This window comes from Gavia stellata, chromosome 7 (assembly GCF_030936135.1).
Source record: "Gavia stellata isolate bGavSte3 chromosome 7, bGavSte3.hap2, whole genome shotgun sequence".
Taxonomy (NCBI): domain Eukaryota; kingdom Metazoa; phylum Chordata; class Aves; order Gaviiformes; family Gaviidae; genus Gavia; species Gavia stellata.
Window position 1 is genome coordinate 41,254,921 of NC_082600.1, and position 17,418 is coordinate 41,272,338.

A 17,418-nucleotide genomic window follows, 5' to 3' on the forward strand; every position below is an offset into this window, starting at 1 on the left:
AACCTTAGGAAATAGGCCTTACCTTATCTCGCCTCATTAGGCTGCAAAATAATTGCACGCTGTCCAAAAGCATATCCTTACGGTACACCTTTGGAAAAAAGTCTTTCCTGCATGTGCTCACAACGTACGTGCAGAACGAAGCTTTCCCGCCAGGGAACACACGTACCTACATTAGTTCCAGCGGAATCGCCGCACCTTTCCTTTCTCGGGGCGGGGGAAGGAAATAAGCCCGGTATCTTTTAAGCGGACATGATGATAAAACGTGAGACACTCCGTTTTATACAGCATCACAAGCACACGTTTAAAACTCCCTTCCGCGAGCAGACGTGCGGGCTTTCCACGCCGGGCCCATCTCCCCCGACACCCCGCGCCCGGGACGCTCCCGGCTGTACCCCCACGCAAAGGCCCCGGCGGAAGCGGCGCGGCGCGGCGGGGCGGGGCGGGGCAAGGGCGGCCATGGCGGCGGGCGGCGCGGAGGAGCAGCGGCGGCGGCTGGGGCGGGTCTCGGCGCTCTCGGTGTACCGGCGGGCGGCGGGGGCCGGGCGGCTGGAGCGGCGCCGCCGCGGGACGCCGCTGCCCGCGGGAGGCAAGCGGGCCAAGGCGCGGCCGCGGCGCGGCGGGGCGGGAAGCGGCGGCCCGGAGCCGGAGGCCCCCCTGCCGCCGCCGAGCGCCGCCGCGCCGCCCAGCCGCGTGGAGCGGGCCAAGGCGCAGCCGAGGCGCGGCGAGGCGGGAGGCGGGGGCCCGGAGCCCGAGGTCCCGCCACAGCCGCCGCCGAGCGCCGCCGCGCCGCCCAGCCGCGTGGAGCGGGCCAAGGCGCCGGCCGGCAGCCCCGAAGCGAAGCGGCGGGGCGGCCCGCGACCGGCGGGAGAGGGAGGCGGCGTGGTGGGGCTGCTGCGGCGGCTGGGGCGGCTGGAGGACAGCCGGCAGCGGGCGGCCGAGCTGTTCGGGTGGCTGGTGGCGCCGGTGGCGCCGGGGGAGTTCCTGGGGCGGCACTGGGAGCGGGCGCCGCTGCTGCTGCGGCGCGGCGACCCCGGCTACTACGCGGGGCTCTTCTCCACGGCCGACTTCGACGCCGCCCTGCAAGGCGGCGAGGTGCACTTCGGGACCCACCTGGACGTGACCAGCTACGCCGAGGGGGTGCGGGAGACGCACAACCCATCCGGCCGGGCCCTGCCCGCCGTCGTCTGGGACTTCTACCAGAACGGCTGCTCCCTGCGGCTGCTCAGCCCCCAGGCCTTCTCCCCCACCGTCTGGCACTTCCTCTCCATCCTGCAGGAGCACTTCGGCAGCATGGTGGGGGCCAACACGTACCTCACGCCACCTGGGACGCAGGGCTTCGCCCCCCACTACGATGACATCGAGGCCTTCGTGCTGCAGCTGGAGGGGAAGAAGCACTGGCGCGTCTACAGCCCCCGCACGGATGCCGAGGTGCTGCCCCAGTTCTCCAGCGCAAACCTCACGCAGGCTGAACTCGGCGAGCCCATGCTGGAGACGGTGCTGGAGGCCGGGGACCTGCTGTACTTCCCCCGCGGCTTCATCCACCAGGGCGACTGTCTCCCTGACGCACACTCGCTCCACATCACGGTGTCTTCCTACCAGAGGAACTCCTGGGGGGACCTCCTGGAGAAGCTCCTGCCGGCTGCGCTGCAGATGGCCCTGGAGGAGGATGTGGAATACCGGCAAGGGCTTCCCATGGACTACCTGAGGTACATGGGGGTCGCCAACTCGGACGCAGTCGACACTCGCCGAACGGCCTTTATGGAGAAGGTGCAGACACTGGTGAAGAAACTCATTGACTATGCACCCATTGATGCTGCTGTGGATCAGAGAGCCAAGTCGTTTCTTCACGACTGTCTCCCCCCGGTGCTTACACAAAGCGAAAAGGCGCAGAGCGTGTACGGCTTCCCGGCCCGGTGGCAAGGTGGAGGTCCCTGTGATGTTGATATACTGATAACAAAAGACACGGAAGTACGTCTCCTCCGCCATGGCATCGTTAGATTGTGTAATGAAGAAGCAGGTGTGATGCTGTATTACACAACAGAAAACTCAAGAGTGTATCACAAGGAAGAACCCAAGTTCCTTGAGATAGATCCCGAGTATACAGACAGTATCGAATTTCTCCTGTCTTCCTATCCTAACCATGTCAGTGTGGATACCCTTCCGTGTGAAACCTTGGAGGACAAGATTTCTCTAGCTACGCTCCTGTTTGAGAAAGGCATTCTGACTACGAAGAAGCCTCTGGTGCAAGTGTAACTCTTATTTTTTAACAAAATAAACATACATTTGTTTAGAAAGTGTTCTGTCTTCTTCTTGTCCTACGCCTGCTAGGTGTGAATCTGCAGTCTGGATCACAGCGTCTCATCTGGGTGCAGAAGGGCTTTGGCGTGGGTAGAGAAATCAAACGTTCTGATTTAAATGGGTGTCTGCTGTAGGGGGTGACTGCATGGCTGAGTGAGAAGAGAAGTGCTTAATTATTTTATTTTTTCCTTTCACCGGCCGTATTACTACACCCTAGGTAACTTTGGGAAGCTAGTGAACATCCTTGCAGTCTGTAAATCATCTGTGTGTTTACACTGTTTTAAAGCAGCCTGCCCTACCGTGGGAAGTACTTATTACTCACAGGCACATTTGGTCACCATTCTGTGCGCTTGTGCTGTGCTGCACATACAGTGTGGCTTTCAGGCCTGTGCTGTGCTGCAAAAGATCCCTTGGCCACAGGAAAACTCTTCCAACTCTTCTTAAAAGCAAAGCCCACAGGCAGCTCCCACTTAGTGCCAGCGATTACACCACCCGCATGGCCTTGCTGTTATCAAACAGCGCAGCAAGACGTTCTCGTGCAAATGTGTGCTACTGCATTTGAAATGCTTCAGGCTCTGTCTTTTCTTTTTCAGTCTGATAATTGCAAGCTGTCTTAGTGATAGAGTAACTTCCACGACTGGTTTTCCTGCAGTAGCCCTAGCAAGGAAATTATTTGTTCTTTCAAGGCAAATGGGGCACCCTCTAACACGGGGGTTTTCATGCTGGGTGCAAAAAGTTCCATATCGCTACCTAACAAGTTACATGAATACACGCCTGGCCATGTGGCCAGTTCCTGTAAATACTGACGAGCCTCAGATATACTTTCCCACAATGCAGTTTTATCGTCCCAGTCAGCAGGTCAGGGATATTCCGTCTAAAGCCTTCTGAAGCCATACCCACAAAGAGCAGGCTGCGTTACCCTGTACGCCTCTGAGCTACTGGGTCATCAGGGTTTTGCAAGATGGCACCCAGGCAGTCTAATTGTTTACGATTTAAGTGTACCCTATCTCCTCCGAAGTCCCATACTTGCAACAGCCAGTGTGCCAGCCTTTCCCCCGTCTTTTGCCCTTACGCTTTTGCTAAATCTTGAAACTTGGGCTGTGTAAAATCACACACCACGGGAGTGTGCTGAGGTGCCCCTGGAGGTCCCTTTGCTTTGTGAATCACTAGTGGCTGGACAGAAATGCTGTTGCCGCACTCATCCTCTGACCCTTCTGTCTACTCGTCCTCACCAGAGGATCAGTGGTCCTTGTCCCACCGTTCATCCCCCTGGCAAATAGCTCGTGCCTCAGTGGTGCCCTTCCTGGGCTACTCCATGTGCCCCCCTTGCACCACAGGTGCCTGCACCACGGCTGCCTGCGCCGTGGGCACTTGCAGCATGGGTGGCTGCACCACAGATGCTTGCACCACAGGCAGCTGTATGGCAGGCACCTGCACCGCAGCTTGCTGCTTGGGGGCCGTGGTGCAGAGCTGTACCAGTAGCTCATGCAGATCTTTCTGCATTGGCTGCAAGCACCCCCACCTCCGTTTCAAGCATGTTAATAACAACCAAAGATGGCACATACTCTCCTTAGCTTTTCCTTTCCCTGGCCCCTGTTTTCTAAGACAGCATAATACTTCAGCTGGCGTGGAGCATTCTGATAATTCCTCCTCAGTTTCTAAATCCACTGGGGAAACTGCCTGGGCTAAACACCTTGCAAATACCCCTTACTGATTTGTGTGGAGCCAGCCAGGCAGCGTTTCTGTTTTCTTCTTTATTCTTTCTCCAGAAAGGCATTTCTCACTGAGACCTGCCGACTGCACTAAATATTTTGCACTAGGAGGTGCTGGTCCATTATGATCCCGGTAAGAAAGGCACTGGCATTCTGTAAGGTACCATTAGAAATGCTATTTATTAGAGCTAACACTCTTAAGAAGAGAATAGCATAGATAATCGTACATCCTGTTAGATGCTGGGAACCCCGAGCAGTGTAGCATGTAACAGGACTCCAACCCACACGCAGCATGCCATGCAGACACGGTCCATAGCAGAGATTCTCCCCTTTTGGTCTTTCAAGGTATTGTAAGATTTTTATATAGGGAAACAGCTCTATTTATCATGTCTACAGTCAAACAGAAACAATGTCCTCATGAGAACGTCTTGCTGCACTGTTCGATAAAGGCAAGGCCATGCAGGTGGTGTAACCGCAGGTACCGGGTGGGAGCTGCCGGCCAGCTCCTCTGTAAGGAAGAGCTGGCTGAGTTCTTCCTGGGGCCAGGGGATCTGTGCAGCACAGCACAGGCCTGAAGGCCAGGCTATACGTGCAGCACGCACAGCACGGACCTGGGCATGCTCAGGTTAACTCTGTTGTGGATCACTAACAGCTTGATGTCCAATGGCCTTCCCCTCAGGACGACTACACTGACTTCCACTGAGAAAAATGGTGAGATGCCTAAATGTGCTGGAGGATTTCAGACCTAGTGACAAACTGATCTCTCGATTTCAGAATATGGAAGCAATTTATCTGCTTCATGCTTTGTTCCCTATATAAAAATAGAAATGCATCTTCCATGCATGTTTGAATTAATAATAATGGAACATGGAATGCACAATAATGCTACAAATACACTTGTGATAGCAATACTTCATCCTTCTCTGATGTCCTCCAGCACTGAAGATCTCTGTATTTCTTAAGTATCGATACTTTTCAATTTGCAACCCAAAGCAAGGTAAAAAACTATGATTACCCTTATTTTACAGACAATGGCTAGCAAGGAAAACTCTGCGTAGCTTGGCCAAAAGCACATGACATCTTTTGCAAAATTTAGAAAAGAAAGCCATTTGCATTAAGATAACAACACAGACATTGTTTTCATGGTCTCTCACTTTCTAGTATGTATGCAATCAAGCACGAAGAGGTGGGTCAAAATTAAGTTCACCCAATTGCCTTGATTTCTGAGGTGTCTTAAATCCGAGTGTTTATTTGGAGCATATAAATCCTGTAGCTTTTTATAATATTGGATTCAAAGGTATCCTTCTTGGGTACTGATCATTTTATAGTGCAGTGGTGCTGATAAAGAGAAAACAGGCAGTTGCTTGATTTCATAATGTTTCATAGCAGTTAAAATTTCCCATACCCACACACACACATCAGCAGGCTCCAAGCAGGGGCTGCTCCCATCAAGGAGAAGGAGGAAGGGTTGGTGACCAGCCCATGTTTCTCCACCATGGCAGATGCACAAGCTACGATAGCCTTGAGCCTCCTGATAACACGTGCGCTTGTGAGAGCCCTCATTAAACCTTCTGATGTCACAGTTTATCACTGGGGATCTGGCACTGGAGAGGAAAACGTGTTCAGACAACTGGCATTGTGATCTTCTCTATACTTCTTACATATGGAAGACCATTTTCTCTGGGATGGTTTGTTCCAAACAGAAAGGGAGTATGACAACATGTTGTAAAATAAAGCTTTGTAGAGGTAGTAGGAAAAATGAGCGACTACACACCCATATGATGACTCACCCAATCACTGATAGCAAACACAGGATTGTAAGCGATGCCATGGCTCCGGTGGACTGCCAGGGACATTTGGTGTCTGCGCCATCTGGCAGCAAGAGCCAATCATGCAAATGCCTTTTGAATGCGGGTAAGAGTTGTGCCACCCCTTGGCTCCAGCACTGGCAGTCTGATTTGGCAGAATCATTCCTTACACTAATAATGTGGGCAGCATCCTGCCTATGCTGCCAGTGTTGGTCAGGGGGCAGGGGGTCAGGAGGCAGAGTGTCAGATGGGACATGGGAGGGGGTGCATGCCTGGAGCTAATGCAGCAGGAACCTTGGTGGCTGCCATTACCCCTATGTACTCTGTGCAATCTCTCAGCATACCTGAATGTCCCCACCAGCTACCTTCAGCTGCAGTCCAGCTAAGAAGCTGTGCTGGCATTTGCCTCGGGTAGTGTTCAGTTCAGCATTAGTTGACTGACTGAGTTTTGAACATAGCCATTGAAGTATTGGCGAGACCTCTTTTCTTGACAGGCACTTCCCCTTCGTCACTGGGTAGGCAGATCATTTCTGCAAAGGCAAGTGTTTTGTTAGTCAAACTGGGAAAATGGCTGCAATCTCAAAGAAAGTAAATGCTAGACATACTCTTCTCCCGTTTCCACCCTTCACCAGGAGCAAGGAGTCCATTTCGAACCAGCTGGACATCTAAGACGGGGAACAAGGCAGTGTAAGGCTCATTCACAGGACCAGGGTGATGCTTGGCAAGAGACCTAGGCTTTATTCTACCCCACCAGCAAGCACACCCAGGTCTGAAGGACCTGAGTTGACAGATGCTTTTTCATTTATTGAATTAACATAGTTCATACCTGCACCAGTATAACCCCAATAACATGGCTTGATATACCTACAGCTGTGAGTAGAATTGGATTCGTATTTTCTGATCTTTTTTGATCAGGCATTGAGAAAAGGGATATTTGAATTGACCTTAATTGAACAGATCATATGCAATTGCTCATTTATCTCCCTGGTGGCCTGTAAATTAATTTCTGTACTCTCCATATAACTGTGGTCTCCCCATGCGTATACCATCTTCAGCCCATACTTTAAAGCAACCTCCACCATATGCACCTTTTGGTGCAAAGATTCCACCACATTTACAGTGAACGTCTCATCACAAATGGAAAAATCTCTGATTGCTGACCTGCAGAAACTGTACAATATGGGGTGTTAGAAAAAGTAGTGGTGCTGGTGTCTCTGGTTAAGAGCTCTCAGGCTGCTGGGAGAGAGATCTCTTTGGAAGAGCTGTGTCTTCTGTGCCTTGGCTTCACCTCTCCTCTGGAAGGATGTGCTCTGGCTGGTGACTCCCACTTCTGGCCCCAGTATGGTCTGGTCATCCAAGAAGCTGTTCTGCAACCTTCTCTCAGAGGATTTATGCCTGCTGCTTTGTGTTTGGATTGCAAAATTTATGTAAGAGATCAGAACTGATAAAAAAGAACTACTAGCAAATGAAACTCCCAGGCACTTCCCTACCCAGGATATTTTGTAATCCGTGCTCCCAACTGGCCCAGCCAAAACCTGTGGGCCTACCCTCATGTGGGTAAGGCGCTCTGTCTGGGCACAGGCAAGAAGAGCAGGTGGCAGAGCAGGAGGGAGGGAGCGACGGGAGCCTTGGGGCAGCCTGTGGATACACCAGCTGCCGTCATTTGGCAAGAAGTGCAAGACTGCCAAGTCCCAGGAGATGCCAGGAGAGCGGCACCAGGCTCGAGGGGCTGTCTCTCCCCTGAGATGCTCCCAGGACACAGCCTCATGTGCCCACCCCAGCACAGGGTGGCACCAGCCTCTCTGGGGATGCCCACACTGCGTGAGGTGGGCTCCCATCCCATATGAGCTTCTGCAGAATATCTTCCCCCAGGGGGAAGATGGGACCCAAGCCCCAAACGTGCTTCCTTGCTGGGCTTCTGGGGCAGGGGGGCCTGAAGGAGCTGGGGCAGAGGGGAGTGGAAAGGGGCTCTGTGACAGACCTTACCATCCTGCCCCATGACTGTCCCCATGCTTGCAGCTGGCCCCATGTGGAGCAGGCTGCAGGCCTCTGGGCTGGGGACAAGTGGGAGCTTCCCTCTCCTCCAGCACAGCACTGGCTCCATGATGTTGATGCCCAGCTGCATGTGGGATCATGTCCCCTGGGTGAGCTGTTTGGGAATCGGTGGAATCAGTCCATCCCAAAGTGCTCACAGACTGTGGGGACAATTCCCCCCAGGTCTGCATGCAGCAAAGGGGCAACCCTGTCCAAAGGGAGACTGCAGCTTGGGAGAGGGAAGGCAGATGCTGTGAGAGAAGCCTGGGTACGGGGAGGAGGGCTGCAGCTGTGCCTTCCCCGGCTCCATTCCTGCAAGAGTAATAACCAGCAGGCCTGACAGCGTGTTGCTCCCGCGATCCTGCCCTGTGTTTGCATTTGCCATTTGGAAACTGCCCCCGTGGCAGCTGGCCTGACAGGTTGTGCAGGTACAGCCTGTGCAACTGTGGGACACCAAGACTGGGCAGAGCTGCTGCCTTTGGAGATGCTCCTGCGGTGCCAGGGGACTGGCTGTGCCAAGCCCACCCTGCCGCGAGCGCTGCCAGGGCGACCTTGACATCTCCCACCACATCATGTGTCACTACTGTATGACCTGTCCCAAACTGGGTTTTCATACCTATAAACAAGTGAAAAAAGAGTTTATTTCTTCCCTGCATGCTTAGTATCTTCAGCTCATATTTTAAAACACCCCCTAAGAAATGCATATTTCAGTGTAGGGATTTCACCAGGTTTACCCTGAATGCCTCACCACAAATGGAAAAGTCTTAAAGCTCGCAGAGCTGCAGGAAAGATACAATATGGGATATTGTAACTGGGATGCCAAGGTCTCTGGTTGAGAGCTCTCAGACTGCTGGGAACCAGCTCTTCTTGCTGGATGAGGTGTTTGTCTTCCGTGCCTTGGGTTTGTCTCCCCTTCAGAAGTATGTGCTCTGACTGGGGCCTTCTTTTTAACCAAAATGCCTTGGTCATCCTACAAGCTCTTCTGCTTGATTTATAGTCAGTACAATCTTCTTTCAGAAGAATGTAGTATCCTTTTTGCTTTGGAATTATGCATGATGCAGCTAAATGGATCACAGGAACAGTTGCAGATTGCTCCCAGCTTTCTTTGCTGAGCACGGTTGTGGTCACAGCAAAGGAGGTTTCTCTTGTCCAGCATTTCCACATCACTCATCCACTATGGCCCCCACCATCCTCCCTTTGCCCATCGATGAACAACAGGTCAAGGTCATTGATTCCAATATTCTTGATTGTTCTGACACCCTTATTGTCCCTTTTCAAGCCCCTGGCAACCAAAGCCTGATCCCACTACAGAAGGCTGAGGCACAGTTAATATTCATTGTTGGACGAGATGATCACGTTATTAAATCTGAGTATCATGCTACTGAAGCCTGCAAGTATTTGCAGTCTCAAGGGAAGGAAAATTTGCAGATTCTGTCTTACCCTGGAACAGGGCGCTGCATCGACCCTCCCTTTCTCCCTTTGTACCCCATAGGAAAGCATCTCTTTTTTCACAACTGGGCAATTTGGGGTGGGGAGCTCAGGGCTTATTCTAAAGCTCAGGTTCATGCTTGGCCACAGATCCAGGCTTTTTTCAACAAGTATTTAAATGGCAACTAATGTGCAAGAACGACACAGCTTTAAATGACCTAACCTGCTAGATGTTTTCATACTTACCAGGTCAGTGTTCACAGCTGTACCAGTACAACTACAGTATCTTCCACGACTTTGCACATCCATAACTCAGAAAAGAACTGAGTTTGCCTTTTCTGTTTTACCCTGAACTGTTTTGCTCAAGTGTCAAGAAAATGAATGGCAAACAGATTTACATTAGCCCTTGATAAAACAGACCATGTGCAAAATGCACAGTTACATTTCTCAGGCACTTTCTATTCTTCTAATACCTGACAATACTTTGCATATCACTGTGGTCTCTACATGCATACGCTATCCTCAGCTCATACTTTAAAGCAACACCTCTCAAATGCTCGTTTTGGAGCAGGGATTTCACCACTCTTATGGTGAACATCTCATCACAAATGGAAATGTCTCTGATCTCTGTGCTGCTGGAAGTGTGTAAGAATGGATGCTATAGCCAGGACGCCAGGGTGTCTCTGGTTAACCCTCGGGAAGGGTTGTTTGCCCTCTGTGCCTTCTTTCCACCTTCCCTTCAGAAGGAAGTGCTCTGGCTCATGGCTACTTCTGGCCCCAAGATGTCATGCAAAAAGCCATTCTGCTGAATTTACAGCCATTGTGATCTTCTCCCACACACTGTGGAACCTTTTCAGCTTTGTTCTTAGGGCGAGAATTGTAATAGAGACTGAGATTTGAAAACCATGCAGTCATTTGCTGTGCTTTGGTTAGAAGCAGGGATCTTTGCATCTCGACCACTCTCTCATCCCAGGGTGGAGCTTGTAGGAACTTGAGAGCAAGGGCTGCCCAGGTGGGGAGAGGAGACCAGAGAAGACTGACACATAGCCCCTTTACCTTCACTCTTCCACTGCTCTTAGCGCACCAAGTGTGGAGGAGAAGGAGTATTGCTTAAGCCTTCAGGGCCCTTTCCCTTAGCATCTGCTCCAGCATATGGTCAAGCTGGTGATCAAATCCAGTACTACAAGCCAAGGAGTGTTCTCAACAACAGGAGAAGTTGCCACACATTGAGGGCTGGACACCAGACACCATACCCAAATGCTAGATGACAAAGCACCTGAGCTGTTTAGGAGAGTAGGGGCAATGCCCATGGGGAACAAAAGATGGCTGAGGCTCAGCCCAATACCTCCGAGCACTTAATATTTCAAAACAGGACAATGGCGAGTATTCCCTCAGATGTTTCCATTTGTTTCACATCACTAAGTCAGACACGGGGAGCTCTGAGCGACAGGCACCTCTGTCTGCATCTCCCAGGAGGAGTTAAGGAAGCAGCTCTCCCTTTGAGTTCCCTTCGGAGCAAAAGATGCGGCTCTGGGTAAGACAGACTGAACGGCCTTTTTTTGAACCCCCTGCACAATCCATTACTGGAAGAGCCAGGCGTTTCCTGACCTGCCTAAAGAGTCTGTGAAAGTGCCCCTCCCTCATCCCCCCCGCACCCCTGACCACCCGGACCGTCCTTCCCAATTCCTCTGGCTGTGTCGGTGCCAGAGCTGAGCAGAGCCCTGTGGAGACATAACCCGCCTTGCCCAGGCCTTGGGGCGACCGACAGGGAGGAAGAGGCGGCAAGAAGACGTGCAGCAATGCCGGGCTGCCGCTGGTTTCGCTTCTCCCCGCCTCGGCTGGGGCAGGGCCTCGCTCCCCTCCCGTGGCTGAGCCGCACGGCCGTGCTCAGGGTCGCTGCCGGCGGGCAGGAGCCCCTGCGCCGCCCGGGCTGCCCCATCTCTGTGCGGTCGGTCGCACCCAGGCCCTTCCCTCTCCGTGTCCTGACCGTCAATCCCGACTGCGGTTCTGCTCGGTGGCTCCTCAACACCTCTGCCCGCCCTGCCGCGCACGTCCCCTCGCCCACACCCACCGCCCGGCCCTGGGGAGCTCGGGGGACACCGAGGAGGAGCTCCCCGGGGCCAAGACGGGACTCAAACCACAGAGTCTCGGGCAGAGAACCCTGCCGCGGCCGGGGAGGGGAGGGAAGGGAAGGCAGGGGAGGAGGCACGGAGGCAGGCGGGGCGAGGGAGCTGCCCTCCCATTCCTCGCCGCCGGGGCGTGCCAGCGGCGCTGCCGGGCCGCCCGCCCGAGCTCGGCCCCGGTCCCCGCAGAGACCTACCCCGGAATCGGCCCCCAGAGGCGGAAGCGACCCGGGGCCATGTGGCAGGTCACTGCCCGCTCCCTGTGCCGGGCCAGCTCCCGCGCCTGGCAGAGGCGGCTGCCCTGGCCCGGCCCCAGCCCCACGCCGGCAGCCCCGGGGCGCGGCAGCCCCGCGCGGACTCCCGGGATGGCCTCCGCCCGCGGCCTCGCCGCCGTGGCCCCCTCCATCCGCCTCTCGCCCGCCGCCCGCAGCCTCTTCGATGAGCCGCTGGCCATCGCCGTGCAGGGCCTCGGCCCGCGGCAGCAGGTCACGCTGCGGACCTCCTTGCGAGACGAAATGGGCGAGCTCTTCCAGGCCTGCGCCCGCTACCAGGCGGGGGACGACGGGGAGCTGGACCTCGCCCGCTGCCCCGCGCTGCCGGGAGGCAGCTTCTCCGGCCTGGAGCCCATGGGGCTGCTCTGGGCTTTGCAGCCCCAGAAGCCTTTTAGGCGGCTGGTGAAGCGGGACGTGCAGCGCCCCTTCCTCCTGCAGCTGGAGGTGCTTGAGGGTCACGGGGAGCCCCCCGGGCGGCTCCTGGCCCAGGCGCAGCACGAGCGGGCGTTCCTGCGGGACGGGGTGCGGAGAGTCCCGGTGCGAGAGGGGAGGATCCGGGCGACGCTTTTCCTGCCCCCCGGTGAGTACTGGCTGTGCCGGGCTCCTTCCCCCGCGGGTGCTGCCCGCGCTCTCGGCCCTGCGCTCCCAGGCCCGGAGCCAGACCCCCGCCAGACCCCCCTTGAGCCCGGTACCAGGCAGAGGACAAGGGGGAGCTGGACCTCGCCAGCTGGCCCTGGGCACTCTTCAAGGAGCGGCCTGATCAGCCCAACCAGCTTTGATCTGCTGGCCACACTCCTCACGTAGCGCAGCTACCTGTGTTAGAACAGAGGTGAGTTTATTTTATTAACTCGTATTGGCCATGAAGGCACTGATCACAGTACCTTTTTTGTTTCCAAATGCTGAGAGAGGTGGTATCACAGTTAGTCTTCAAGGTACCTTTCCTCTACCTGGCTGTTTTCCAGGGAATTCAGCTAGTAAGTCTCTAAGTTGAAGGTTGCTCTCCAAAAGTCTATAGACCTACGACTTCTGCTTCCCTTCCCACCCTTTCCCCAGATCCTCAACTCAGTCATTTCATAGTTGTTGCAGCCCAAGCTGCCTGTTGCTGCCACATTTTCCCCCGGTTCTTCTCCGTTTGTGAGCAGAAGATCAAGTAAAGCATTAGACAGGTGTTCCCTTACAGTATTTTTCTCAGAAAATGATTAACAGGGTCTGTGAGGTTTACAGATTGCCTTACAAGTGCTGGATTGTCCTCCCAGCAGCTGTCCAGACTTCTGCTAGTTGTCTGTACGAAGCCTCATGTCTTGCCTCCTCTTGGTTTGGGCAGTATCTAGCAGCCCTGCCTCCCCCCCCATCCCACCTTCCCTTCCCGCTGTGACCCACAGGCTTTCACCAAGCATGTCTCTGGAACCCCATGTAGTCAAGGAGCTGCTCTACGCAGCACGTATCTTCCCCTCTGCCCCTTCTTCCCTGGCTGTCCCTGGTAACTCCATGATAGTGCCGAAATCATACGTGCTGTCCCAGCCAGTGTCCCTGACTCTGTGTTGTAGCCCTGTGGCTGGAGGTGAATTTCCAGTTCTTGTTTGTTGCCCAAGTTTTGCCTGTTAGTCTGCAGACACCTGAGGGAAGCCTCACCCTCCCTTCTGAGCAGGAATGGGCGTTTCCCTCTTGGCCTCCTCCTTTCCATACTTCGTTAGCAGTTTGCAGCAATCCCTCTCGGCTCTGGCCTTCAGTCCCTGACCCCTGATGAACCTAATGTAAAGCTTCCCTCACCAGGTTAGCAAGGCTGGTTACAAATATTTTCTTCTCTTTGTCCCAGAATAAATGGCTATAATACATTTGCACTGAAACTGAGAAGCTGGAACCATCAGAAGATGAGATTTTTTGGATCAGTCTTCTGAGAAATGCACTGGGGAGAAGCCTCCTGGGTATTTTTCAAGCAGAGCTTGATACCTTTGCAGTGAATTTACAGAACTAGTTGTGACTGTCAAGGGATCCCTTCCCTTCAAGCCATGTGCTCCCTGATGTTATCCAAAACATTAGCAGGCCTGCTATTTTGTGCTGTCTTGTTTAACCTTGATGCAATGTAGCCATTTACTGAAAACTGGCACAGTAATTTAGGACCCTTAGTACCATTCTGCTGCTCTATGTTTTCCTCTTTTTTAAAAAGACATGTTCCCAGGCCTATGAATTTGGAATATAAATTAAAAATTGTGGATTAATGTGTCCTGTTATGTGGTCTCTTGCAGGAAATGGCCCCTTTCCAGGAATTATTGACTTGTATGGAACTGGAGGAGGACTCCCTGAATACAGGGCATGCCTGCTGGCCAACTACGGCTTTACCGTGCTGGCTCTGGCTTTCTACAGCTATGAAGATCTCCCCAAAGAGATGAAGGAATTCCACCTGGAATATTTTGAAGAAGCTGTAAACTATATGTTACAACACACCCAGGTTGGTTTGTTCATTGACACTCTTACTACAGGGAACTCTCATTAGTCAGGTCCTGTCAGATGGCAGATGGGGCAGAGATGCTGTACTTAAAATAGCATCTCTGTTCAAGTTGGCTGTAATTAATTTGTTTTATAACTTTAACTCCCATTGCAATGGTTCTCTGGCAGATTATTCCAATTCTTCCTCTTGAACTGGCCAGGTGACACAGTGACACATAGGTCACATACTGGTAATTTCTGCTCCATTCAACCCGTTGTCATAACCAGGGTACTAGTTGCCTGGAGTCTTACTGGACTTCCAGAGGAGCTTTTAGATTTATGCTCTGTAGAATGTCCTTCAGAACTAAATGCCCTTTTCAGCTGTGTAGCACATGATAACCTTCTGTGATCCAGGTCTCAAGGAAGTCCATCAGTACACATTTGTTGCTGTGTATTTTATAAACTGTTAAAATCACTTTAAATGTTGGTATTTGGTGAGGGTGGGTTTTAGCAGCTAGTTGTGAACTTAGGGACCCTTCTAAGTTGACACCTCTTGGAAGAGAACCCTGCTCGGTTCTGCATCTCCTTCCAATTAGCTGTCCATGACATTAACTAGAATTGCACAAGGCGACACTTGGTTTCTCTGGGGAACTCAAAATGAATACCTTCCTCAGCCTCAGAAAGATGAGTAGTTGTTAAAGGGCTTGGTTGCTTTTCAGTCGCCCTAACGCTAACTGAACACTTGTGCCACCTCTCTGCCCAAAAAATTGCTTCCCCCCTGCTTTTTTTCCCTGAGAGCAGGACCATAGCCTCCCATTAACACCACCATTCATATTCTTATCATGTTTTTAACACATTGCAAAGTTTCAGCCACATTTGCTAATTTCCCCCTTTCCATGCTTCAAAGTCAGCAGGTTTGGAGCCTATTACACTGGTGATAAGGTACAAAAGGTGCTGTCTCAGAGCCTTTTGTCTCAGAGCATTTTGATGCTGTCTCAGAGCCTTTTTACCCCCTGAGGGTCTCTGGATATTGGAGTACTTGTGATATTAGCTAACCTTCTTCCAAAATCCATAGAGGATTTCAGCACCCTGTAAGATCATTTAGCTTTTCTGTTCTAGCTGATTTGCCTGTGTAAAAGGAAACAAAGGTAACCTATTCTAGATTGACTCCAGAGGACTGTACAATTTGCTTAGAAAAATGGTTTTAATAGGCTACTTTTTAAAGATATGTTTTAATGAATAAGCTACCTCAGAATACTTCCTTTTTACTGTGAGTTAGGCATCAAGCATACTAGAGAAATGGGAGAGCGGCTGATGTGGAGTCTGCTACCCCATCTTAGCTTCTTAATAAGGGAATTGAAGACAGTGATTGAATATCAGAAATATGTTATCATAACTGATGACAGTATCATAGTCATTGCTGACTTTGAGCATTTTGCACTGAAAGAAGGCATTTGTAGAAGAGGCCTCCCCTGCCCCTTCTTCCCTGAACTGCCTTATTAGCAAAGTGAATCTGGGACTGCGCATCTGCATGCTTTTTCCAAGCACAGCTGTACCCTCTGCATATGCTTCAGCACTGAGCCTTGTAGCTTTGTTAGGATAATGCTGCAGTCTCACGAGGGCTTATGATCATAAATCAAGCACGGAACAGTGCCCCAGGGTCCCTCAGATGTGGGCCCTGCACACAGGACCTTAGATGCCTATACCTGGGGTCCAGATTCAGCACAGACACTGCTGCGAGCATGGCGACATTTTAAAGAAGTTGCGTGCCGTGGTTCATTGCTTGTGGTTTCTCTTCTTTCCGCTCCAGGTTAAAGGTCCGGGGATTGGGTTGCTTGGAATCTCGAAGGGGGGTGACCTGTGCGTCTCCATGGCCTCCTTCCTAAAGGGCATCACGGCCACCATCCTTATCAACGGCTCGGTGGCAAATGTGGGTGCATTGCTCCGCTACAAGGACGTCACCATTCCACCCCTTGGTGTCAATGCAAAACGCATCAAGGTCAACGAGTCTGGGATTGCTGATATTGTAGATGTACTGAACAACCCGCTAGAAGGGCCTGACCGCCAAAGCTTTATCCCTTTGGAGAAGGCCGAGTGTCGCTTCTTGTTCATTGTTGGCCAGGATGATCGCAACTGGAAAAGTGAATTCTTTGCAGTTGAGGGGAGCAAACGTTTGCAAGCTCACGGGAAGGAAAAGCCTGAGATAATCTGTTATCCTGGAGCAGGGCACTACATTGAACCCCCCTTTTTCCCGATGTGTGCAGCCTCAAAGCACCTGCTAGTTGGCAAGCCTGTCTTGTGGGGAGGGGAGCCCAAGGCACACTGCGAGGCACAGGTAGATGCTTGGCGGCAGATCCAAGCTTTCTTCCGCAAACACCTCACAGGCAAGCCGTCTGGAACATCCAGTAAGCTGTGATGTGAGTTAGGTTACTTTACAGATGAAGATGCTGGTGTTTCAAGTTTGTTTTGTTAAATGGCTCTGAGTGAGAGCAAAGAACATCAGAGAATAAGCTATTTGGTTTCTTGGAGGATGGTGGTGGGCGAGAGCATGAGAGCTGCTTCCTTTTAACACCCTCCTCTAACCTTGGCTGGAGGTCTTGGCCTCTTGTTGTGTGTAGAATGGGATTACAAGCTGTGGAAAAATGGCAGTGGTGTGGCTGGGTCTGCTTTGAATGCGAATTTAAGCGGAAGGTAACTCGTCCAAGCTGAGAACTGGGGTGAACACTTGCCTCGGCTTTCTCAGAGGAAACACGTTGTGTGCCATTGCCCTTTCCAGAGCCAGCTTTGTGCTCTAGTTTTTCTGAAGGCAGTCGTTCTCTCTTCCTGCCTCCAGTAATCTTTCCGTTCTCCCTCTGCGCTTCCCTCTCCTTCCTTGCTCCTTCCTCTTCTCCCACATCACGGGAATGCGTCTGCTGTAACACTTAATATCCGGGGATTGTCAGTAGTGTTTGGCACCCAAGCGTGAGTTTGAAAGAAAAAGCGCTGCACATCACTCGTGGGACGCTGGTGAGTTTGCGTTGTCGTATAAAAACAAGTTTCTGACGTATCGGTGCCTTACAACCGCCAGCTGAGTGGACGTAGCCTATGCGGCTGTTCCTGGTTTATGTGAATTCCGTTGGTGTGTTCACGCGTTTTGCATTCACTGTATTTTTTAATGGATTAAAACGGAAGGTTAACCTCTACGACGGCTCGTTGCTCCAGGTGGTTTGGGGGAAGGCTGCGGCGGGGGGGGCGGGAAGCGTGAGGCGTCGCAGAGGCGGGAAGGGCCGCGGGGGAGGCGGCCTTTCCCGCCCCGGCCCTGCGCTGTCGCTGTAGC

The 17,418-nt window shown here is 52.5% G+C and overlaps 2 protein-coding genes across 2 annotated transcripts; both read left to right on the forward strand.

Annotated features, from left to right (window-relative positions):
* The first annotated feature begins 456 nt into the window (after window positions 1–456).
* RIOX1 (ribosomal oxygenase 1) lies at window positions 457–2,253 on the forward strand. The gene has a single exon (XM_009820237.2). The coding sequence runs from the start codon at window positions 457–459 to the stop codon at window positions 2,251–2,253; it is 1,797 nt and encodes a 598-aa protein (XP_009818539.2).
* A 9,386-nt stretch (window positions 2,254–11,639) lies between these two features.
* On the forward strand, window positions 11,640–17,196 carry LOC104263379 (acyl-coenzyme A thioesterase 1). Its single transcript, XM_059819549.1, has 3 exons — window positions 11,640–12,255; window positions 13,922–14,124; window positions 15,913–17,196. The coding sequence occupies exons 1-3, from the start codon at window positions 11,640–11,642 to the stop codon at window positions 16,516–16,518; spliced, it is 1,425 nt and encodes a 474-aa protein (XP_059675532.1). The 3' UTR covers window positions 16,519–17,196.
* Window positions 17,197–17,418: the final 222 nt, after the last annotated feature.

Coding starts and splice junctions, on each gene's coding strand:
- RIOX1 (XM_009820237.2), top strand. CDS start 457: ATGGCGGCGGGCGGCGCGGAGGAGCAGCGGCGGCGGCTGGGGCGGGTC.
- LOC104263379 (XM_059819549.1), top strand. CDS start 11,640: ATGTGGCAGGTCACTGCCCGCTCCCTGTGCCGGGCCAGCTCCCGCGCC. Junction 12,256..13,921: donor GACGCTTTTCCTGCCCCCCG/GTGAGTACTGGC, acceptor GGTCTCTTGCAG/GAAATGGCCCCTTTCCAGGA. Junction 14,125..15,912: donor ATATGTTACAACACACCCAG/GTTGGTTTGTTC, acceptor TTTCCGCTCCAG/GTTAAAGGTCCGGGGATTGG.